The sequence below is a fragment of the Erpetoichthys calabaricus genome, chromosome 1, assembly GCF_900747795.2.
Source record: "Erpetoichthys calabaricus chromosome 1, fErpCal1.3, whole genome shotgun sequence".
Lineage (NCBI taxonomy): Eukaryota > Metazoa > Chordata > Cladistia > Polypteriformes > Polypteridae > Erpetoichthys > Erpetoichthys calabaricus.
In genome coordinates, this window is record NC_041394.2 from 335,857,780 (window position 1) to 335,882,661 (window position 24,882).

The following is a 24,882-nucleotide window of genomic DNA, read 5'->3' on the forward strand; positions in this document are numbered from 1 at the left end:
ATAAACTGAACAATCAGAATTTCAGATTGATTGTTTATTCGGTTGAAACAATGGCAATCATTATTGCCTTAGAAAGGATAAATGAGGTTAAGCCTAATAGAGCGCTTATTTTAACAGTCTAATTATCAACTATAGATTTGGCATAATCATCAACAGAATGGGAAACCTTTATAGATTCCTGCATATCAGGGCAATCACTGTTATTTCGTCGCTGCTTATGCGTCTACTGTTTTTGTCTGTTCACTTTATAGAGTACAGGGTGAGTCAAAATTATGTTAACACTAACGGTACTGCCATGTATATACTTTTTTGTGGACAATATATGTGTAACATATGGTACATGATGGCGAACAGGTTGAGAGATTCCTGTAAATCATCTTGCACATATGAAGTATGTTTTGTGAAGAAATTGTTTCCGCCATTCAAATGTTAACGTATAAAATTAGAACCTTCATCCAGCAGATGGCAGCAGTACATTATTATTTACTCTGCCTATACTGTATTCGGAAGAACGCCGGAGGACAATTACGTCATCAAGTGCGACGGCGCAAGGATTAGAATGGAACCGCCGAGTTAACTTGGAGAGTAAAATTACAGGAAGATAAAAAGGTCAGTAGTAAAATGTTAGAAAACGTAATGTAATGTGATAAAATGACCTGAAGAATTCGCTTGAGTTGCCTCGAAAGATTGCATATTGTAATATTTTTAGTTGGCCAATAAAAGGTGTCATTTTACTTGACTCCTCACTACATCCATAATAGCTAACACGGTAAAACACCCTAATTCTATCAATGAGAGAAATAAGCGGCACCTCAGTGGCAGCGCCTGCAGCAGCGAAAGTCGGCAATTGTGAGACAAGCCGAGGCTAGCCGTTCTATTCGAGCGGCACTCCAGTCGTTCTTTCTGTCTGCGGCTTACTTCGTGTTCATCCGTGGCCATAACCTGGTTGTCTGTTGGATGACGGCTTCAGTAAGCAATTAAAGGCCCACTGAGTTCTGGGTTTCTTTATGACTGTGGTGGTGCCGTAGGGTGCAGAGGAGACGAGGTATGCGCCGCTGCCTCCATTTCCACGAGAGAACAGCACCTTCAGGTAGAACAGCTCCAGTGACGTGCGGTGAGGCAAAGAGTCAGATTTACAAATATATGAACCCAAAAGAGTAGCTTATTCACTGTTCAATTGGCAGCTTGCACATCGACTATGGTTATGTTTCATATCTCATCAGCAAACTTTACACAGACACATAGCTAAGGTACATATTTGGCTAAGAAAGAACGTTACATTTATAGCGGTGAGAGCGCATTTGCTGTGTACCCTCCATGTGCTCTAAATTTGCCGTTGCAATTCCACAATTCATACTCATTCAATACAAGTGAAAGTATAGAGTGGTGTACAAAACAAAAACGGATTCCAATTTTGACCTTAATTGAAATATTTATTTGTTTTTAAAAGCTTTTAATATTTAAGATCAAAATTTAGTTTTTAAGTATTGGATTGTCTTTTTTTTTTCTTGGTCTGATCCCATCTCTCTATTATAAAAAGCAATCTTGGAAGGGAGACCAGGGAGACGAGACTTGATCCTTTCGGAAGACAATTTGACTTCCTGCGAGACAAGGCTGTGAGACCGAAGGACAGCTGCCGTACAGGTTTTTAAATGATCGATGCACAGCGCGACAAGCAGAACACACACCTCAGGAGCAGGAGAACAAAGCCAGCAGCTGATCCGTCCGCATCTCCTTAGTATGCGTTCAGCTCCCGCCCCCCCTTCACAACGCAAGCGGGAGAGACGCGAAGTGGCAGGAGCATAGTGTGCCTCCGAAGCGAACGAGAGCTGATCATCTTGGAGAGACACTTTGATGACACACGAGACTAGACATTACAACCTTAGGAAGCAAAACCCGTGAGATGGTGACTTTTGCACGTCACGCCCTACTTACAAACAATTTAAAACAAGTTCACGGACATCTAACCTAGCACTTGTTGGAATGCTTTTGGCAGACACACTTCATATGCTCCCAGCTCTTAAAACAATGACAAGTGACAAGCAGAACACGCAGCTCGCCAGCAGCAGCAGCAAGACAGTAGCTGAACCGACCGCATCTCCGTAGCGTGCATTCAGCCCCCTTCACAACGCGAACAGTGTTATACATCCCACGAGAAAGAGATTTAACCACGCCCGAGACAGGAAATAAAGGACAAATATTGTTTTTACAAAAGTTTTAAAGTAAAACTGAAAATAATGCATATGTAACAATTCCCATGAAAATAACAATTTCTTTAAATTGTTTATCCGGTAAACCAAACCCGGGGGTGAGTGAGCAAAGCGAGCAGGGGGCAGAGCCCCCTAGTTTTTTATAAAATTGAAAACTGTTTATGGTCTTACCTTTATTTGTAAATGAAGTCCATGCGCCTATATAAATAAAATGTATTATTATTATTATCCTTGTCCACGAAAATCTCTGTCACTTTCTTGTAAAAGTCCTCCTTATTTTCCTTTAGTTTTTAAAGTCATAATGTTCCATTTTGGCAGTGAGTCGGAACAAAAAATAAAAATTAACAAACCGCTGCAGTGCACTTGACTTTCTGATGTTGCTAACTGGCCTCTTGGCCAGCTTGATATGACCCGGTTGGGACGCCAGTACTCCCAGCTCCAAACTGGCATATTCTATCTTCTTCCTGGCTAGGGTACAGAACACCCTGCTTTTCCACCTGAGCTTCCAATGGACTGGCCTCCCACCCAGGTAAGGATCCTTGCCCCATCCTGAATGGGACACCTGCCCATGTGCATCATCTTTTTCCGCTGCTTCACATTTTTTATGTGAATAAATGACATTTGCTTTCCATAATACATATTTTCTTGGTAAGCCATATATCTCAGCTGCCTCCAAAATAGCACAGCAGTACAGAAAGTTAGCCTGGCGTTAAATTAAGCAGGAGCATCCCTTTCCATTATAATAATCCACATCAGATTCTTTTTGAAGCAGTGATGGGGATAAGTGTGCCACGCTGAGTTGCTTCCCTTGCGAGAGCCTGATGTAGAGTTGACTGGAGAGCACAACACGCTTTTCAAATGCTTCGGCTCACTGGTGATTTATTCCGAAATGGCTGAATAAGACATTACAGCCAGTACCAGTGGAAATATACCATGACGCCAGCTGCAACACGCTTTTTGATGACTATGTACAAAAATGCAGCATCCTACAAAGTGACCAGTTTATTGAGATACACTTTGACATTGAATACTTTAGCGACTGTGAGGAAAATACCAGCAAGCACAATGGGATATTAAGCTACCGCTCAACTCATTGTGGCTAAGTCATTGAGAAGTCAAGCAACATGACGCCTTTTATTGGCTAACTAAAAAGATTACAATATGCAAGCTTTCAAGGCAACTCAGCCCCTTCTTCAGGCAAGATGTAATTTATGAATGTAATCATTGTAGAGCAGTGGGTATCTCTTCAAGTCACTACAGTTAATAGCCAGTCTTTGCTTTGTCAGCATGCCGGTGTCGATCAAACACACGAAGCTCTGCAGTCTACTTTGACTTTATGCTGTAGGAATATAAGTAAGTAAATCAATGTAAACAACATTTGATCTGACTTTTATATAAGTAACATATAAATGTTTCTTATGTAAAGACCAACACAAAACATAATCAAAAACTGGACTTTGCACGATACCTTGGCGAGCTCTGTAAGCCGTGCTGTTTCGTTGAAGGACAGGTGTGGGGGAGACTGAGTGGCAGGATGATACCCGACCTTGTCCTGCATCAAAACTTTTGCCTGGTGCAGCTGTGTTGTTCTTATATGTGAGTGGACGTTTCTTGTGGAGAGGGGTTCGGTGCTCTTTCTCTGATACAGAACCCTCATCCTCATCTGAGTTCACATATTTATTTGAAAACAGCAGTGTCAGATCGGGGCGAGTGTGAACGCGACTGACAGAATAAAACTGAATAAAAAAAGGTAACCTTTATAAATACCATATATTTACAGTGGATGTTACAGACTCAAATGAAATGTATGCTTTCATTGTATAATAGTAACAATAAGAGTAGCTCACTACTCAAAATGGTAATTCTGGGTAGTGACCAGAATCAAACCAGCGACTTCTTGATTATGAGTCAGCAGTTCCTACCGCTGTACTACCAAAGCAGTCATAACAACGAAGTAGCCTGACCAGATTTCTTTTTCTTCGGTTAGATAGATAGATACTTTATTAATCCCAAGGGGAAATTCACATACTCCAGCAGTAGCATACTAATAAAGAAAATATTAAATTAAAGAGTAATAAAAATGCAGGTAAAGACAGACAATAACTTTGAATAATGTTAACGTTTAACCTCCCCCCCCCCCCCAGGTGGAATTGAAGAGTCGCATAGTGTGGGGGAGGAATGATCTCCTCAGTCTGTCAGTGGAGCGGGACAGTGACAGCAGTCTGTCACTGAAGCTGCTCCTCTGTCTGGAGATGACACTGTCTAGTGGATGCAGTGGATTCTCCATGATTGACAGGAGCCTGCTCAGTGCCCGTCGCTCTGCCACAGATGTCAAACTGTCCAGCTCCGTGCCTACAACAGAACCTGCCTTCCTCACCAGTTTGTCCAGGCATGAGGCATCCCTCTTCTTTATGCTGCCTCCCCAGCACACCACCGCGTAGAAGAGGGCGCTCACCACAACCGTCTGATAGAACATCTGCAGCATCTTATTGCAGATGTTGACGGATGCCAGCCTTCTAAGGAAGTATAGTTGGCTCTGTCCTTTCTTACACAGAGCATCAGTATTGGCAGTCCAGTCCAATTTATCATCCAGCTGCACTCCCAGGTATTTATAGGTCTGCACCCTCTGCACACAGTCACCTCTGATGATCACGGGGTCCATGAGGGGCCTGGTCCTCCTAAAATCCACCACCAGCTCCTTGGTTATGCTGGTGTTCAGGTGTAGGTGTTTTGAGTTGCACCATTTAACAAAGTCCTTGATTAAGTTCCTGTACTTCCTCCTCCTGCCCAGTCCTGATGCAGCCCATGATAGCAGTGTCGTCAGCGAACATTTGCACGTGGCAGGACTCCGAGTTGTATTGGAAGTCCGATGTATATAGGCTGAACAGGACTGGAGAAAGTACAGTCCCCTGTGGCACTCCTGTGTTGCCGACCACAATGTCAGGCCTGCAGTTCCCGAGACGCACATACTGCGGTCTGTCTTTAAGATAGTCCACGATTTGTGAATCTACTCCCATCTCTGTCAGCTTGTCCCTAAGGAGCAGAGGTTGGATGGTGTTGAAGGCGCTAGAGAAGTCCAGAAACATAATTCTTACAGCACCACTGCCTCTGTCCAAGTGGGAGAGGGATCGGTGTAGCATGTAGATGATGGCATCCTCCGCTCCCACTTTCTCCTGGTATGCGAACTGCAGAGTGTCAAGGGCGTGTTGGACCTGTGGCCTCAGGTGGTGAAGCGACAGCCTTAAATAAAAGCGCTCTTGTTTTATTATACTTGTACCTTTTGTGAAAGTGTTTATTTGATACTAGCTGTAAAAAGCACGGGCTCCTAGAAACTATTGAAATTATCAGAAAAAAAAACTGAAATATCGAGATGTCAGGTAATTGAAAGTTTCTTCAGAGGTTTCCTTTTACCGGCGTGGTCACCTTGCTTGTGTATTAGTGGCGGGAGGAAGAGTAAAAGGGATACCATTTGCCGATGTGCTTATCTCGCTTCTGTATTAGTGGATAAGCGAGTGACTCTCTCTTTGGAGGTTTCGTTTTGCTGACGTGCTCGCCTCGCTTGCGTATCCTCGGAGGTGTAGCCCTTACCCCGACTCTACCTCTCCCTTCCACGCCAGACAAACACACACTTCCATGTGTAGATGTTTATATATAAGATAATCGCATTGTAAATGTAGAGATGTCAGGTCATTGAAAGGAATTACTCTGGGCATCTCTCTCCTAGGAGGTTTTCGTTTTGCCCATGTGCTCGCCTCGCTTGTGTATTAGCGGCGGGAGGAAAAGTAAAAGGGATAGCGTTTTTCAGATGTGCTCACCATGCTTCTGTATTAGCGGATAAGCGAGTGACTCTCTCTTCGGAGGTTTCGTTTTGCTGACGTGCTGGCCTTGTTTGCGTATCCTCAGAGGTGGAGCCCTTACCCCGACTCCACCTCTCACTTCCTGGCCGGACAGACACACACACTTCCACGTGAAGAAGTTTATATATAAGATTTAGACTTCAGTCTTCACACATTATACACTTAATGTCAAAATTTTGTCATTAATACTATAACCTACAAAAAGTTTCTGTTTTCGTTGTGTTCAACATTTCTTGCCTCGCATTTCCTGTCATCCTGCATTTACTCAGATCGTTGTAGACACAGAACACACACGAGGTGCATGTATTCCAAATGACGATATATTATTGGCCCTCTACAACTCCAGGCACCTCACACCCAGACAAACAAGGCTTGAGCTGGGAGAACTTTTTGCCCGAGTTGAGCTCCGTCAAGTGGGTGGATGGGATAGCAGGCTGCTTGCTGCTTGTGCTGATTGACACATTTACAAAACAAAAGACGCTAACGGAGAGGTGCAAAGGGATTTAAGATGGACCGGGATTTTCGTAGGCATCAGGAATTCTAGTGTTAATAAGGTAAAGTAGAAGAGGCAAACCGTAGCTCAAGATCACTGCCTCTGTGGCAGAGAAAAACATCTAGAAAATTATGAAACACTGGAGATACGTTCAAAGTGCTAAGCAATAATTTCTGCATTATTCTAGTAAGGGAAAAAAGGGACTTGTTTGTTATACATTCACCGCCTTTCAGCACAAAATGTCATTGGCAATAAGATTTTTAAATAAGGATGGGGCAGGATAAAGTAAAACAAATGTTGTAGTATGTGTGAGTGCTAAGTTGCATATTGCGGAGTAATTAAAATGACTGCTTAGTTTGAAGGCACTCAAGATTTATATTTAGAGGCAGTTTTCTAGGAAGAATTAGAGACTTTCATTGATTTCTAGCTGTGACTCTAATCAAATTGTGCTTTAGGTAGATTTAATTTTTGGCCTTGCGTTGTAAACACCACTGCTGTTGCATAGACCTTCACAGCTCTTTTTTTCCTCACGTCTGACCTCTTTTATTACTGAAGAAGTTAAGAGAAGAGCAGGCAGGTTAATTCAAAGGATAGTGGGAACAAGCTGTGGGGACTACTGATGGCGCTGATTCCGATGCGTTCTGTGTTTTTGGTGCGCACTGATCTTTACTTTGCTCCTTCTACAGACAAAAAGAGACCCCTCCATTTGCAGTAACTGTTGTACAAAATGGAGAAAGTATGCCAAGTTGAGCAGGACTCTCCAGAAATGGAATATGAATGCAAAGAGAAGGTCCTAGTAGAGAGATGTGATGAGAAGGAAGAGAATCCCTTACTGCACAGGAGCCTCCCTTCCATGACCACCATGGAGAAAAGAAGTGTGGACATAAATAAAGGAGACTGTGAGTGGGAGTCTGTGCACCTTCAACAGGACTGTGGTGCCATTAAGGAGAAGGACAGTGGAAGAGAGGCAAGGTGTAAACAGGAATCTGATCCAGAGTCTGCCCAAACTGACATGCGGAAAAACAAAAGTATAAGTAGCTTCACAGAAAAAGACTTTAAAATAGAGCCCATCTCGCAGACTTTATGTTCCAGTGAAGTGGTACCTGGATTAGAATTCACAGCAAGTGCACGCAGCTCCCTGCAGCACCATTCTGTCCCCCTGAGATCCAAACCTGTGGAGTGTGACATGGAGAAGTCTGAAAAATCATCAGGCTCAGGTTCTTCTGACCGAGGTAAGTAATCAAATAGCAAAAATAAAACCTCACACACACCCCCACAGAGCTCAGGTGATTTAACTTGAAGGGGACTATCTTTCATTTTCACCGATCCTGGAAATGTTGACCTTTTTGTTATCTGTAACTTTTATGTTGTAAAATGAAGTGCTTATTTGTGAGTATTAATCTGAACTCGTCATTTATCACCGCCTAATTCACTGCAGGGTGGCAAAGTTTGAGGTTTAAAACCTCAATGATTACATTTGTTTGTTTTTCATTAGATCACTCTATTTTGAAATATCGATCATGAGATACCACACATGAGCAGAGGAATGTTTGATATCAATTAAATGCTTGCCAAAGCCGCTGTACCAATACCAGTACAACACAGTATGGCACACCTGGCTATGAAGTGTTTTGACTTGAGATTTAAGGAAAATTTGCTACATTTTTTTCTTTTTTCAAGCACAGTTTGGTCAATAAGATAGAATTCACCTTATGTGTGATCTCGTCAGAGGCAGATTAAGGTGGTCATGGGCCCTTAGGCTACTCTTTGTGTGTGCCCCATGTTACAGAGGATATAGACAGCCCCACTTACTCATAATGCTTTACCAGAAAAAAAAAATTAATGCCACGTGTAATAGCATGCTGGAAATATTACATAGCCGAAATGCACCCACTCAGGGTGCACTAGCATAAACAAACATCCGCAGAAATACCTTGACAGCCTTTACTATAAATAGTAACTCCACAGATAAAAGGCATTAACAGTGGATCTGCAAGTTAATAATCGCTTTTAGCTAGTATACAGGCCACATTATATTACTGAGGCAAAATCACACATATCAAATAAAACGACCCATAAAAATACAATACAGCTTTTTTTCCAATTTGTTGATATTGGGTTGAATTCATCTGACCCTCGACTTTAACAAGGGCCCCAGTCCCTGAACTAGCCACACAGCCCCACAGCACGATGGAACCTCCACCAAATTTGACAGTAGGTAGCAGGTGTTCTTCTTCCGCCATGCAAAGCGCTTTTTGTTATGACCAAATAACTCAATTTTTGTCTCATCAGTCCAAAGCACTTTGTTCCAAAATGAATCTGGCTTGTCTAAATGAGCATTTGCATACAACAAGTGACTCTGTTTGTGGCGTGAGTGCAGAAAGGGCTTCTTTCTCATCACCCTGCCATACAGATGTTCTTTGTGCAAATTGCACTGAATTGTAGAACGATGTCCAGATACACCATCTGCAGCCAGATGTTCTTGCAGGTCTTTGGAGGTGATCTGTGGGTTGTCTGTAACCATTCTCACAATCCTGCACATATGCCGCTCCTGTATTTTTCTTGGCCTACCAGACCTGCTGGGTTTAACAGCAACTGTGCCTGTGGCCTTCCATTTCCTGATTCCATTCCTTACAGTTGAAACTGACAGTTTAAACCTCTGAGATAGCTTTTTGTAGCCTTCCTCTAAACCAGGAGACTGAACAATCTTTGTTTTCAGAGCTTTGGAGAGTTGCTTTGAGGATCCCATGCTGTCACTCTTCAGAGGAGAGTCAAAGGGAAGCACAACTTGCAATTGACCACCTTAAATACCTTTATATCTCATGATTGGACACACCTGTCTACGAAGTTCAAGACTTAATGAGTTAATCCAACCAATTTGGTGTTACAAGTAATCAGCATTGAGCAGTGACAGGCATTCAAATCAGCACAATTACAAGGGGTCCCACATTTTTGCACAGCCAGTTTTTCACATTTGATTCAATTTCATACAACTAAATACTGCTTCACTTAAAATCTTGTTCGGAAAACACCCCAGTACTCAGATGTTCCTAGGAAATGAAAGACATACCACTGTTATCTTTTTTGATGAAAGTAGAGTCAATTGTTATGCAGGCTGAGAGGGCTTCCCAAACTTTTTCATAGGACTGTATATATATATATATATATATATATATATATATATATATATATATACATACACACACACACACACACACACTCTCTCAGTTTGTGAGTAACTTGGTTTATGAGTGTTTTGCAAGACAAGCTAAAATTTTTAATAAATTTTGACTTGATAAACGAGCGAGGTCTTGCAGTACAAGTAGTATGTATACGCTTTGTCTGCTGAGCGTCATGTGATCACAACTGAGCTGATGGTTCTTCTCTCTCTCTCGCTGCAGGATTGTGGGCAATTGTCTCCTATTCTCCGTCTGAGTCGGCGTGCCCCACTCATATAGTCAACATTCGTACAAGCGTATACTGTTTACTATTTAGCATTGTGACTGCATGTGTGTATTTGTGCTGTGACGTGCAAGTCCCTGTCTTGTACCCGGAAACACGAAGCTGAGTCTCAGTACTTTAGCAACACCAGCTTTATTCAGCTTGAAACAGCAACAGTGTGGTTATTTATTGTAGCGGGATCTGCCACTCTCCTATACACAGACACAGCAGTCAGGCAGGGTCGTGGCCAAGTAGTACTGTGCCCTGCGCATTTATAATGTTCCTTGTTCCTTGTATCACCCATCGATGGCAGGCGCTTATAGCATGTCCGCGATCTTTTCGGATTCGCTTTTACGGTGAACTGCTACAGAGCTGGTGAAACTGCAATTGCTTTGGGACACTTTTCCGCGTGTCGTCCTGTTGGGTGGAATCCCACAAGAGTTTAGAAACTCACTCACACCAGCCATGATTATTTTCAAAGGTAAAGTGCAGGTTAATTTGTTTTATGTATTTTTACTTCATATAAAAATGATTAATACAAAATATAAATAGTTTTGGGTTGTGGAACGAATCATCTGAGTTTCCATTATTTCTTACGGGGAAATTCACTTTGATATACGAGTGCTTTGGATTGCGAGCACGTTTCCGGAACGAATTATGCTTGCAAACCGAGGTTCCACTGTGTGTATGTATATATATATATATATATATATATATATATATATATATATATATACTAGCCATGTGCGCCCAACTACATTGCGCGTGTTAAAGTTGTCTGTGAAGGGCTCCCTGTTTAAATGCAGCTGCCAGTCGTGAACTGGGCCCTTCATCGCACAGCATTATGATTTTTTATAAGGGAAAAACAAAATTACAAAAGAAAACCCTTGGACATTGATTCGATAGGAATGGCCTACTCGGAATCACTGTCCGAATAGTAATTATGTGGTGGTGGAGGAGCATTTCTGCTTCTCTCCGTTCACAGTCCGTCTCATTTTCACGACGCTGTCGTTTCCTCTCACGATCTCTTCTCAACCTTTCTCCAATCTAGCAGGTTGCTTTGTGGCAATCCAAAGAGTAAGGCAATATACACGGAGCAATGGTTATAAAAGGGGGACACATAGGTATCCGGGCTCTTTAAAGCATAAATAGGGATCATTTCACTGACATGTGAGAAAGCCACGGTACAACTGTGAGACGCGCAGCACTCGCCGGCTACAACGTAACAATAATAATTTCCGGAACGTGCTGTTACGTTGTCATTCATTTTACCCACTGTCTTTCTTTCATTCATATGTTACGTAGGCACGTTCCTTTTATTTTTGACAATCTCATTCTCTAACCAGGCCTCAGGAGCTAACCAGTGTAACACTGTCCACCACCCCTTTCGTTATTCCGGCACATTGTTGACATCCGTGAGTAACAACAATGTACTAAACTGGAAGGTGGTCTACGCATGCGTGGAATTCGCGGACAAACAAAGATCAAGATCCAAATGAAGATTATATATAAAGATTAGTTAATTTAAAGCACAACAATTTGTTTAGTTTGAATGTCTGTGTTTTGAGGTGTGACTGGAGTACTACAGTCTTCGGTAGTATAAGCCTGGAGGAGATTCTTAATGCAATGCCTATGTTTTAGCTGTCTCTCTACTGCCATCTAGTGCTTCTTCTTCTAATTCATTCGCGGACAAACAAAGATCAAGATCCAAATGACGATTATATATAGAGATAATATATATAATATATGACAGATAGATATAGTGGCCTGCAGGAGGCGCTCCCCAATCCTGACACAGACAGACGAAGACACAAGTTCACAAGCACAACCTAGGCTTTTAAAATTAAAGACACACTTTTTAATCAGAGTATAGCATCAAGTTAATGAAACTTCTGGGCTATTGATCTGGTCAGTTAAATAGCACAGGGGGATGTTAATCAGTTTCAGCTGCTTTGGTGATGCCCTGGTCAAGATCTGGGAGGAGATCCCCCAGGACACCATCCGTCGTCTCATTAGGAGCATGCCCCCCTGACATTGTCACGTGAGGGCTATACAAACTACCGAGTATGATTTGGAGTTGATACAATGAAATTTCTGCAAAATGGACCGCCTGCCACATCATTTTTTCCCTTTGATTTTCAGGGTGTCTTTGAATTCAGCCCTCTGTAGGTTGGTGATTTTCATTTCCATCAAATGCTGTGCCATCCTTTCATTCCTAACACATCACCATATCAGTAGAAATAGCCAGCAGGATTTTTTTTTCCCCCATTGAGATCTCATACGTTTTCAAAGTGATCCTTTAATTTTTTTGAACAGTTTTAAATTGTGAACACGCTGAACGGAGCCCCAAGGAGATGTGGCTGCTTCTCCGAAAACCCCCTCTTAAACAGTGATACAATGGGAAACAAACACAGCTTTTCATCTCCTCTTTGCGGGATCAGCTACTAGCCTGCTGCTTGCTGCCGTGCCACGTGATCTGCATCCTGTGTGGGGCTTTGAACATTTAAAAAAACACATCACAGCCTTGTCTGTCTTCCTCCGGGCATCCTCTGCTCTGGTTGGGGCTCCCGAGCCACCGCGCCTCTTTGAGGAGGAAGATTTTGTGTTCTTTTAGTCGAGGGACAGAGCTGAGGTGACCGGTTTGACAGTGCGCCCGGATCGTTCCTGAAAGAGACTTGCATTTGTTCCTGTGCAACTTTGTGACCCAAGCATGACAATATATATATATATATATATATATGTATATATATATATATATATATATATATATATATATATATATATATAATATACATACTTTTTGAGTCTGAATTGCAATCTGATTATTAGGTGATTATCTACCAAGTAACATTTGTAGTTGGTCAACCAGTCAGTAAACATCCGTCACGTCCTCTCAGTTGCGAGAAGCAGATCATAGATATGTGAAACAGTATCTGTCAAATAATACAAAGGGTACACATCACATGTTTTGCTGTTATTGGGGCTCATCATGTGTACGCACCTTTACTTCCACTGGTGGGGAACGAACCTTGGATGTCAGCACCTGAGGCGAAGCCTCTGATGCTGCACTACGGCAGCTTTTTGTCTTAAAGATAGATAGATAGATACTTTATTAATCCCAAGGGGAAATTCACACATTTAAAGTATAAGTAGAAAAACTTTGCACCCCATTGCGTGGCCCACAGGTAAGCTCCATTAGACCGGGGGAGTTGTATAATCTTATACAATTTTCACTTTCTAATAACAGATAAGCGAATCCTTGGGAACAAAATCTACAGATAGCGAGGATTTACTCTACAAGGTTATGTTTTGGAAGTGGATGTACAAGAATAGTTGCTTTCTGTCCCCATCAATGAAACACCTTGTGATGAGTCACCTTTGGTTCAAACTCTCTTTTCTCATTTAGAAAAATGATAATGGAAGCCTTTAAAGGAGGATGTTTCATATCTCATTCCTGCCTGCATTGTGTACTGTTGACATTGAAAGCTCACACAGAAGTGTTTATGGGGAGAGGCAGGTCTTCAGCTGAAATGTTTGATTCCTGCTCTCTGATTCCTGAGAGCATTTAATCCAGCCCTACAAGTAGCTCCTCCAAACTTACGGGGAAAACTTGGGGGTTGGATGTAGAATTGGCACTACAGCCACCATAAAAAATAAAATAAAACCCTCACACTGTTCCAGTGTGGTGCTGAGGTGTCAGCTGCTCCACTTGGGTCCCAATCCACGTCGTGTGGTGGGTGCTGCACCGCGCCCTCAGTGCATGCTCCCAACCTCGATATTTTAGCCAAAATACATGTTTTAATGTTGTGAGCATACAACTAAATATCTGACAAGTGGAATAAGCAGCACATGTCATTTTAATGAATGATTTTTTTCAATGGACATTTTGTTGTTATTTGCTGTTTTTCAAGCAGTTGAAGCCCATTTTATCAGTATTACAAAGGAAAAACCAATTTGAATCCTACTGTGACTGGCGTTTACTTTTTGCCTATTATGGAAAATAAAAGTAGAGCCAAATGAAACCACTTATTTTACTCTTATAAGTGAACAGCAGAATGACTCACTGGCTTTGATCAAAATAAGGGTCCAGTGCATGTGATATATCAGCAAAGACAGTTAAAGGCTCAAGCTAATGGAGGTTTCTGTCTGTTTCACCCTCTTTTAACATCCATTATTCATGTTGAAGTTTGAGAACAGATCTAGAATAGTGGGCTATATTGTATTTGTCAAAGTCCACCCACTTTCAGATTTCTCTCCTCGTTAATGTTTTGAAACCTGTTTTTTCATGTTAGAATAGTTTACTGTTCTTAATTTTGTGTTTGCCAGTCTTTGCCAAAAATTCCATACATTTACTATAATTTCTTAGTTCTCCTGATTTTAGTGACTGGAAATCTTTTACTTACCGTATATACCTGCGTTTAAATTCTCCCACGGATAAGTCAGGGTTTGATTTTACTTTATAATTTTCTGTATTTCATAATGTCGGTCGTATAAGTTGAATGTGGAAAACTCATGCTATTGGTCCAAAAGATTATGATATGCTAATACCCACCTGAGAGAGTAACTGCGGATCACACGGCCTTTATTCTCTATGTATTGTGCCTACGTGACCACACGGTAATACCCAAACTATTCTGAAGCGACGTTTGCACTGATTTGTGTTTTTTTGTATCTCACACCCTCATACACCTTTATCGTAAGAACATCACTTACCTACGATGGAGCGTTCGATCAGAAGAAAATATGAAGCTGGTTTTAAATGAAAAGTCATTGAAGTGGCGAAAGAAATTGGTAACTGCGCTGCTGCAACAAAATTAAATGCGTCTGACAAACTGATGTGAGATTGGAGGAGGCAAGAAGATGTACAAAAAAAATTTAAGTGTCGTATTTTTCAACAGGCGTATAATTTGGGGTCTAATTTTATGATCGATTTTTCAGGTTTCAAGACCCAACTTATACGCGAGTATATACGGTAATTCCAAATGAACAGTTTGCCAAGTTAAACTGAGTATGTCTAATTTGTGTAGTTTTAATAATTTTACACCATCTGAAATGCAGCAGGTTGAGTGGAGGCTGCCTCAGGTCTGCTTCATGACTGTACACCTGCATAGATTATACACAGAATGCAAGCATTAAGTGCAAATGTACGTACAGAAATTTCATTTTTTTAACACTACAGTATTCTATCTACTGTTTGCACAGGGTCTTTAATTCTTAGCAATTTACCTAAAAAATGTTAGCGATTACTAAACAATCAACATTTGTTTGGACTGCTGAAGTTTCCTTTTCTCACTAAATTAGCATTTTAATCGCTACAGCTTGATTTCACTTTAACAATGTAATTAGCTATGATTTCATTGTTTAAAAGTTTGCCATCCCAAAGAAAAAACATATCAATGGTTTTTAAAAAAACTCAGATTTTACACAAATTGGGAGGATGTCTCCAAGGTGAGTTGGTTAACCTTCTACTCATGTACTTGACAGGTGTGGCTCAATGTTTCTTTTCTTACTAATTGCGTCCAATAATTTACCTCTCATGCATGATATGTTTACTGGCCTAGAGTTACTAGGATGAACTCGGTCATCTCTTTTATGTAAACAGGCCGAGTTTATGAGCTTGCAGTCTTTTGGAATGTCCCCAGTGTTCAGTAACATCTGAAAAACACACGTTACTGGTTTGTATGTGTGTGATCTCTACATTTCTTAAGCACCCGACTATAAATATTTGATCCTAATTTATCTTTCGATATTCAACCCTTTAATCCAGACAGCACTTCTGACTCTGTCTAATCTCCAGATGACTGGGTACTCCCTTAATATTCTCTGTAGCCATTAGTAGGTTGTCAATTTTTTTCACAAGGTTAAAGTTTAAATACAATACAATTTATTTTTGTATAGCCCAAAAAAGTGAAAGTTACAAACAAAAGGTGCACTCAATGACACCAAAACAAATGAAAATCAGGGTTTCCTTACTTCAGGGACCTTTCTTGGCTATCAGAGCCTGCTTTAGTCATGAGGAAACGAGCTCTGTCCTACGGTGTGCTCTCATATTGAGTAAAATACAATACAATTTATTTTTGTATAGCCTAAAATCACACAAGAAGTACCACAATGGGCTTTAACAGACCCTGCCTCTTGGCCGCCCCCCAGCCTTGACTCTCTAAGAAGACAAGAAAAAACTCCAAAAAAAAAACCCTAGTATGGAAAAAATAGATAGATAGATAGATAGATAGATAGATAGATAGATAGATAGATAGATAGATAGATAGATAGATAGATAGATAGATAGATAGATAGATAGATAGATAGATAGATAGATAGATAGATAGATAGATAGATAGATAGATACTTTATTAATCCCGATGGGAAATTCACATTCTTCAGCAGCAGCATACTGATACAATAAATAATATTAAATTAAAGAATGATAATAATACAGGTGAAAAAAAAAAACAGACAATAACTATGTATAATGTTAAATATTAACGTTTACCCCCCCCGGTGGAATTAAAGAGTCGCATAGTTTGGGGGAGGAACGATCTCCTCAATCTGTCTGTGGAGCAGGACAGTGACAGCAGTCTGTCGCTGAAGCTGCTCTTCTGTCTGGAGATGACATTATTTAGTGGATGCAGTGGATTCTCCATAATTGATAGGAGCCTGCTGAGCGCCCTTCGCTCTGCCACAGATGTTAAACTGTCCAGCTCCATGCCAACAATAGAGCCTGCCTTCCTCACCAGTTTGTCCAGGCGTGAGGCGTCTTTCCTCTTAATGCTGCCTCCCCAGCACACCACTGCGTAGAAAAGGGCGCTCGCCACAACTGTTTGATAGAACATCTGCAGCATCTGGAAGAAACCTTGGGAAAGGCAATTCAAAGAGAGACCCCTTTGCAGGTAGGTTGGGCGTGCAGGAAGTTAATACAATACAATACACAAAACAGAACACAAGTAATCCTCAATACAATATAATAGTGGAATAGAAATATTACAAGGACAGAGCAGAATTCAACAGTAGGTGATATCGCTTAATACAATTCATATTATTATTATTTGTATAGTATTGTAATCCTCGTTTTTCTGTTATATTTTATTTCACCTTTACTCTGCCTTGGTCATTATTTTACTATTAACATACAAAAAGAGCTGTGTCAGGTCACATTGTACATTTTCTGTATTCGGAATATTGTTTTTAACCTGTGCTCTACAGTTATTTGTCTTGTATTGTTTTATGTAGGTTCTTATTATTTTGCAGTGTTTTCTAATCTCTTTGTTCACTGTAGCATAACACAGTTTTTTGGTAGGTAGGAATAAGCTTCCATATAGCTCTCTATGTAGTGTCTCTGTCACCAACAAAAGGGAGTACTGGAGTCTGAGTTTGGGTTTATTTCAACATGCATAAACTTTTCTGCAATAAACGATTGCCTCTTCACAGGTCTCTTTCAATATTTTTGCAGATCTACAAGACAATGGTAGTTTCTCCTCATCTCACACCTGTCTTCACTCCAGAGCACAGTGTACAACACATGATGAGAATATGAAGACATCAGCTTCTACATCCAAGAGTTTGAAAGCAACATTTTTGCAGAATAGTTCTCTGCCTGTTGTGGTACTTACAAGGATAGATGTGTCCAACAGTAAGCTACGTGGCTACAATAGAAATTCAGCAGCGCTGTCTGTTTGCCAAGAGCAGAGAAAAGGTTTCAGTCGCAAACATAAGCACAAAGATAAGTTGAGTTCTTCAAAACAAAAGTGGTATGATTGTTCTGAATGTGGAAAACATTTTTCTAGGAAGTGGCATCTTCAGACCCATACAAGAATCCACACTGGGGAGAAACCATACCAGTGTTCTGTGTGTGGCAAACGATTCACTCGTAATAACAGCCTTCAGATCCACACAAAACTTCACACCGGAGACAAACCATATACCTGCTCTGAATGTGGTAAAGGATTCCCTGACAGAAAGCAGTTTCAGAGACACGTTAGAGTTCACACTGGAGAGAAGCCGTATTGCTGTTCAGAATGTGGAAGAGGATTCCCATGTAGTAGCAGTCTTCACGCACACAGGAGATGTCACACTGGAGAGAAGCCACACAGTTGTACTGAATGTGGAAAACAATTCTCTCGCAGCAGCAGTCTAAAAATTCATGCAAGAATTCATACTGGAGAGAAGCCATATTGCTGTTCTGAATGTGGTAAACGATTCTCTGACAGTAGGCCATTTCAAAGACACACAAGAATTCACACTGGCGAGAAGCCGTATAGCTGTTCAGAATGTGGCAAACGGTTCTCACACAGTAACAGTCTTCAGATCCACAGAAGAATTCACACTGGAGAAAAGCCATATTGCTGTTCAGAATGTGGCAAGCAATTCTCCCAATTAAGCAATTTTCAAGATCACTCCAGAATTCACACAGGAGAGAAGCCGTATCGTTGTTCTGAATGTGGCAAAGGATTTGCCACCTGTGGGCATCTTCAGAGTCACAAAAGAATTCACACACGGGAGAAGCCATATTGTTGTAATGAGTGTGGCAAACGGTTCTCTCATGGGAGCACTTTCAAAAAACATACAAAAATCCACACTGGACAGAAGTCATTTTTTTGTGTTGCATGTGGTAAAGGATTCTTTACCACGACTGAACTTCAAACCCATACCAGGATACACACAGGCGAGAAGCCATACTGCTGTTCTAAATGTGGCAAACGATTCACAACCAGCAGCATTCTTCGTTGCCACATAAGAAGTCACACTGGAGAAAAGCCTCATTCCTGCCCTGAATGTGGCAAAGGATTCTCCGACAAAAGAAGTCTTCAGAACCATGCAAAAGTTCATACTGGAGAGCAAGAAGAAAATTAAAGATATGGTACTAATAACTGGAAATCCTGTAATACATTTTGTGAGGAACATAGTCTTCAGTAAAATCCACGTCTGACAAAGGGCAAAAATGTCTGCCCTTGAAACAGTTAAGCCTTTTAGAAGCACAAGGGCAGGGGCCACAAAACACCCAAGTTTATGTATAATATTACCAATATTTTTAACATGTCACTTTTACAACAAAACTAACCTTTGACGCTCATTTAATTGTATTTTTTTTGCCATTGATGTTGTTAATAAAATGGACAGCTTTCTTATACAACTGACTACTGTGAAACCTGCTGTGAACACACATAACAATAATACCCGCACAATGCCTGAAACTATGAAACAGGCCAAGCCACCAACCACTGAAATGTGAAAGTTACATTGACATTGAAATACAAATGCATGCTGATAAAATATCCCAACTGTATTACAAAGCCTAACAAGACTTCTGTCATCGTAGTGCCAGTGCTGCTAGTGATATTGACAGGACCGTGAAAACCAAAAATAAATAAATAAATATATATACAGTATGTGTGTGTGTGTATATATATATATATATATATATATATATATATATTTCTATATATATCTATATATATATCTATATATATATATGTATATATATCTATATATATCTCTCTCTCTCTCTCTCTCTCTCTCTCTCTATATATATATATATATATATATATATATATATATCTATATATATATTTCTATATATATATATATATATATATATATATATATCTATATATATATTTCTATATATATATATATAGATATATATGTGCCTTCCTGGATCCATTTCATGAAGTTTCACATGTCTGCATATGAAAAGAGGTGGTTAATTTCTCTGGTGATGGTATATGAATGGGTTCATTTATGTCAGGAAACCAGATTGGAAACTGGGTCTCAAAACTGTAAGTCAAGTGGTCCTCAAAGTGATATTCATTGTATCAGAGTAAAGTACTTTTAGGTTGCAAATATACATCCATCTGTTATATAGGTATAGGTATTCCTAACTGCATAGGTTCATGGGAGTAGATCTAAAACTACCCCCATGGAGAAAACCATCCTACTTTCTTGCTTATGCCTACTATTGCTTCATTAAGCTTGCTGTGTGTGGGCAGGTGGAGAAGATTCATAATAAGCAAGTGAGAACTTAATTAAAAAAGAAATCAGTATTTATATCTCCTGCACAGTTGTTTTTATGCTCCCTTCCAACTCCATTCTTTTCCTTCCTTTAATAAGCTTAATGCTACTTCTTCTTCTTGATAGTTTATACACATGACAAGGCACACACTACAACAGCGTTTCTCAAGTGCCATTGTGGTGGGCTGCATTTGCTTCATGTTTTTGTTCCAGCCTGGTTTCAAAGTCAGCTAATGCTCAGGAAACATTTTTGTGCTTAATTTTAGCTATTGCTTTTATTTAAGTTGGCCAAACTCCTAATTGCTTATTATAGTCTTAATCCACTGCATCCCTTATTTATAGTTGCTGCCTTTTTTTCTTAACTAACTGCCAATTAACAATGAGGTTCAAATGACTGAGGAACCAGAAGGCCACCCTCTGACTCAGTGCATCTCAACTTTGGTCATGGGGCCCCTCTTCGGCTGCCCATCCAACTTCTGTTTCTAATTGAACTCATTCCTTAATTATGTGAGCTGTTATTTCTCAGGTTCTATGTTTTGCTGTCCATTCAAAAATTACAAAACTAGGCTTACTCAATTTTTATGCCTAACTACAGCCTGCAAATACCTATGATATGTAGGTCAGGTAATTCCCACCACATCAGTCACAAAACACCCTTTCAATCCAATATAAAAAAAACAAAACGTAACCATTGTGTAATGTGATGGGCGTTTTATGATGTAGGGGCATTGCTTGACTGACCTCATAGGTGCTGTGGTCTGCAATTACACTCAGTTGTGAATATCTTATTTGGCAGCAGTGGCACCCCTAGGTGGAAAATTTGGTAACACAACCCTTTCCATTTTTTCAGTGTTTCTAGTATATATATCCATCCATCCATCCATTTTCCAACCCGCTGAATCCGAACACAGGGTCACGGGGGTCTGCTGGAGCCAATCCCAGCCAACACAGGGCGCAAGGCAGGAAACAATCCGGGGCAGGGTGCCAGCCCACCACAGGGCAAACACACACCAGGCACACACTAGGGACAATTTAGGATCAACAGTGCACCTAACCTGCATGTTTTTGGACTGTGAGAGGAAACGAGTACCCAGAGGAAACCAGAGCAAACCAAGGTCTCCTTATTGTGCCACCATGCTGTCCATATGTACTGTATATATATATATATATATATATATATATATATATATATATATATATAATATACAGAGAGAGAGGTTAGGAGCACACGCTGATACAGCTCATTACCACCACCACCACATGATAAACCACCTCAGGATCCCAGATTAGGACCCGAGTGCAGCCATACAATGGGTGACACCTCAGCACCACACTAGTTCAGATGGAATGGAACAGTGGGAGGTTTTAATGGTTGCTGAAGGGCCATTTCTGCCACCAACCCCCAGGTTTTCCCCTGCAGGTTGAAGAGCCTACATGCAGGGCTGGATGCAGATTAACGTCATACCCAGGACGGAGCAATTGCAGGTTAATGGCCTTAGTCAAAGCCCAACAGAGCAGAGTCCCTTTTGGCATTCATGGGATTCAAACCGGAAACCTTCCAATTGCCAGTGCAGATCCCTAGCCTCAGAGCCACCACTCCACATATATATATGTGTATATATACACAGTGGAACCTCGGTTCACGACCATAATTTGTTCCAAAAAATTCGTAAACCGATTTGGTCATGAACCAAAGCAATTTCCTTCATAGGATTGTATGTAAATACAATTAATCCGTTCCAGACCATACAAACTGTATGTAAATATATTTTTTTTTAAGTTTTTTAGCACAAATATAGTTAATTAAACCATAGAATGCACAGTGTAATAGTAAACTAAATGTAAAAACATTGAAAAACACTGAGAAAACCTTGAAGAACAGAGAAAACTAACATTGCAATAGTTTGGGCTATAGCGCTAGCAACCGCTGGCTAAAAACACTTTTTTAAATGAGTTTTAAGCACAGGAAAAAAAAATGAACATTTGAAAAAATCTGTAATTTAATAAACCACCAAGCAAAGTAACATTGCAACAATACACACTACGAACCGATCGCTGTAAACAGAAGTGAAAACAAAATCAAGCCCAGTGCATTCTTTAACTGCCTTCCTACCTTAAGCGTCCAGCCCCCTCTCTCTCGCGCTGCCTGTGTGTGTGTGCGCGTCTCTCTCTCACGCTGCCTGTGTGTGTGTGCGCGTCTCTCTCTCACGCTGCCTGTGTGTGTGTGTGCGTCTCTCTCTCGCGCATGCTGCCTGTGTCTGTGTGCGTCTCTCTTTCGCATGCACGCTGCCTGTGTGTGCGCTCGCGTCTCTCTCTCGCGCGCGCACGCACACGCTGCCTGTGTGTGTGCATCTGTATCTCGCACGTGCTGCCTGTGTGTGTGTCGCGCTCTCTCGTTCTCTCTCTTGCTCGCTGCACAGGAAATGCACAGGGAGAGACTGAACACGTACAAACCGAAAGGGAAACTGGCTTGTTCGTATACCGAGTGTGTGGTCGTGAACCAAGGCAAAAGTTTGGCGAACTTTTTGGGCGTAAACCGATTTGTACGTGTACCAAGACATTCGTGAACTGAGGTTTCACTGTATATATATATATATATATATATATATATATATATATACATACAGTGGGTATAGAAAAGAATCGCCCCCTTTGAAATATTTCCATTTTTTTTGCTTTACAGCCTTAAATGAAAACATACAAACCAATATTTTTTCCACCTTTACTTACTCATTGCAATTGTGGTATAGCGGGCCACAGCTCCCGTTAAAAGGGCCACTTTTACAATAAATAATCGCCGCACTCGCAACTTAAGAGGGGCGTGTGGTGGTGTGTGGCCGAAGCGGTTCCTGGGGAGTTTGTGATGTGGGCATTTCTCACCTAAGTGCACAGGTGAGAGACGGTCCGCATCCGTAATTGTTCCCAGGAGTTGCCGATTGCCACGACTGCCACATCCTCTTCATAAATAGAAGCGCGAGTCGGCTAGGGGGAGGAAAGATTAAAGAAAGAAATGGAGGTTGCAGGAGTATGGAGGAAGTAAGATGGCAGGAAGCAGCAGCAGCAGGAGGAGGAGGAGGAGAAAGCCAGTGCAGGAGATCGAGCGAATGCAGCTGAGCAGGGAGCTTGGGTGTTTGGCCAACACCCGAGGAGCAGAGGCACTGGTCGCTCCCACTGAGTTTATTTTGAAGAGCGGGAGTGACCGGAAGGCGGATGACTTTCTGCGTAAAGCCGCAGGAGTTGGGACTTGGGATGTACATTCCCCAGTGTGGGTGCCCTGGTCGCTGTGGAACCCAAGTCGCTGTTTGGAGGAGCCTACCGGAGCCAGGGGTCGGTGAGGTGATCCAATCAGCTGAAGCAGGCAAAGCAGGTCAGCTGCAGCTAGGGTGACTCCCTTGTTGCGGGGCCCTTTTGGGAGAAGCAGGGGAGCCGCTAGCAGTAGTAGAAGGATGCACTGGATTTTTAAAAGGATAGCTTCCATCCGTTATTTTAACCTCTTTGTTTTAAAGATTTTTTCTAATGGATTTTAACCTCCACTTCAGCACTGGTTTTATGGATTATTTATTTAAAGATTCGAATGCACTACAATAATTATGTGGACACATTGTTTTGTTTTATTGAGTTATAATAAAAGCACTTGGCACTTTTGTTACACCATCCCGTTGCTCTATTTGTTGTTCCTCACTGCCGAGCTCATCGGTGACATTACCGACGGTGTAGGGTTCAAGGGCTCCAGAAGCTAAATGGGAGTATGCAGCGAACCTGCATCATCACAGCAATCTATAATAACCAAGTGAAGATATCACAGCTACAGTTCAGAAGAATTTAAAAAAATAAAAAACAAGAAATCCTGAGATTAATAAAAGATCCCCCCCCCCCCCCCCCCCCCCCAACACAACTCAATCAGGTGTAAGTGCCCACCATTTCCATTGCAGACCACGGTTACTGGCGTCCTTCCACCTGTGATCAGTTGTAATCCGTGTGATTAGTGAAGCTGTTCCTGGAGCATTCATTCCCTTGCTTGGTAGTGCAACTGACAGCAAACAACTGACTATGGGTGGCAAGCAACTTTCAAAAGATCTCAGGGATAGAGTTGTGGACAGACATAAGGCAGGAGATGGATACAAAACAATCTCAAAGGCTTCATCAATCCCAAGGAACTCAGTAAAGTCCATAATAAAGAAGTGGCAAGTGTTTGGTACCACTAGGACCCTCCCTGGATCCGGCTGTCCCTCCAAACTGGATGGAAGAGCAAGGAGGAAACTGGTAAGAGAGGCTACCAAGAGCCCAATGGCCACTTTGAAGGAGTTACAGGATTTGATGGCAGAGAGTAGTCATTGTGTGCAGGTGACAACAATTTCACAAGAGCTCCACAATTGTGGCTTGTTCAGGAGGATCGCAAAGAAAAAGCCACTTCTCAAGAAAGGCCACATTAAGGCTCATTTGAGCTTTGCCAGAATGCACCTTGAAGATTCTGATGCCAAGTGGAAAAAGGTCTTATGGTCAGATGAGACCAAAATCAAACTATTTGGCCTCAATACCAAACAGTACACCAATGCAGCTCACCATCCACAACACACCATACCTACAGTAAAGCATGGAGGGGGCAGCATCCTGTTGTGGGGGTGTTTCTCTGCTGGAGGGCCTGAGGCTCTCATTTGGGTAGAAGGGAAAATGGATGGGGCAAAATACCATCAAATTCTTGAGGAAAACCTGCTACCCTCTGCCAGAAAGTTGAAGATGGGCAGAATGTTCACCTGTGAACACCACAACGACCTGAAGCACACAGCAAAATTGACCACACAGTGGCTGAAGGAGAAATATATGTACAGTATATAAAAATTTTTTAAAAACCACGCTTATATTAAGTTAAAAA

At 41.3% G+C, this 24,882-nt stretch overlaps 1 protein-coding gene across 1 annotated transcript in view; it reads left to right on the top strand.

Annotated features, from left to right (window-relative positions):
• The first annotated feature begins 534 nt into the window (after nucleotides 1-534).
• Nucleotides 535-24,882, top strand: part of LOC114666244 (zinc finger protein 729-like) — a 72,567-nt gene continuing 48,219 nt past the window's right edge. Inside the window, exons 1-3 of the mRNA XM_051933190.1 lie at nucleotides 535-609; nucleotides 7,247-7,792; nucleotides 17,452-18,848. Coding sequence (XP_051789150.1) covers nucleotides 7,288-7,792; nucleotides 17,452-18,848 — 1,902 coding nt within the window. The 5' untranslated portion in view covers nucleotides 535-609; nucleotides 7,247-7,287. The remainder of the gene's footprint in view (nucleotides 610-7,246; nucleotides 7,793-17,451; nucleotides 18,849-24,882) is intronic.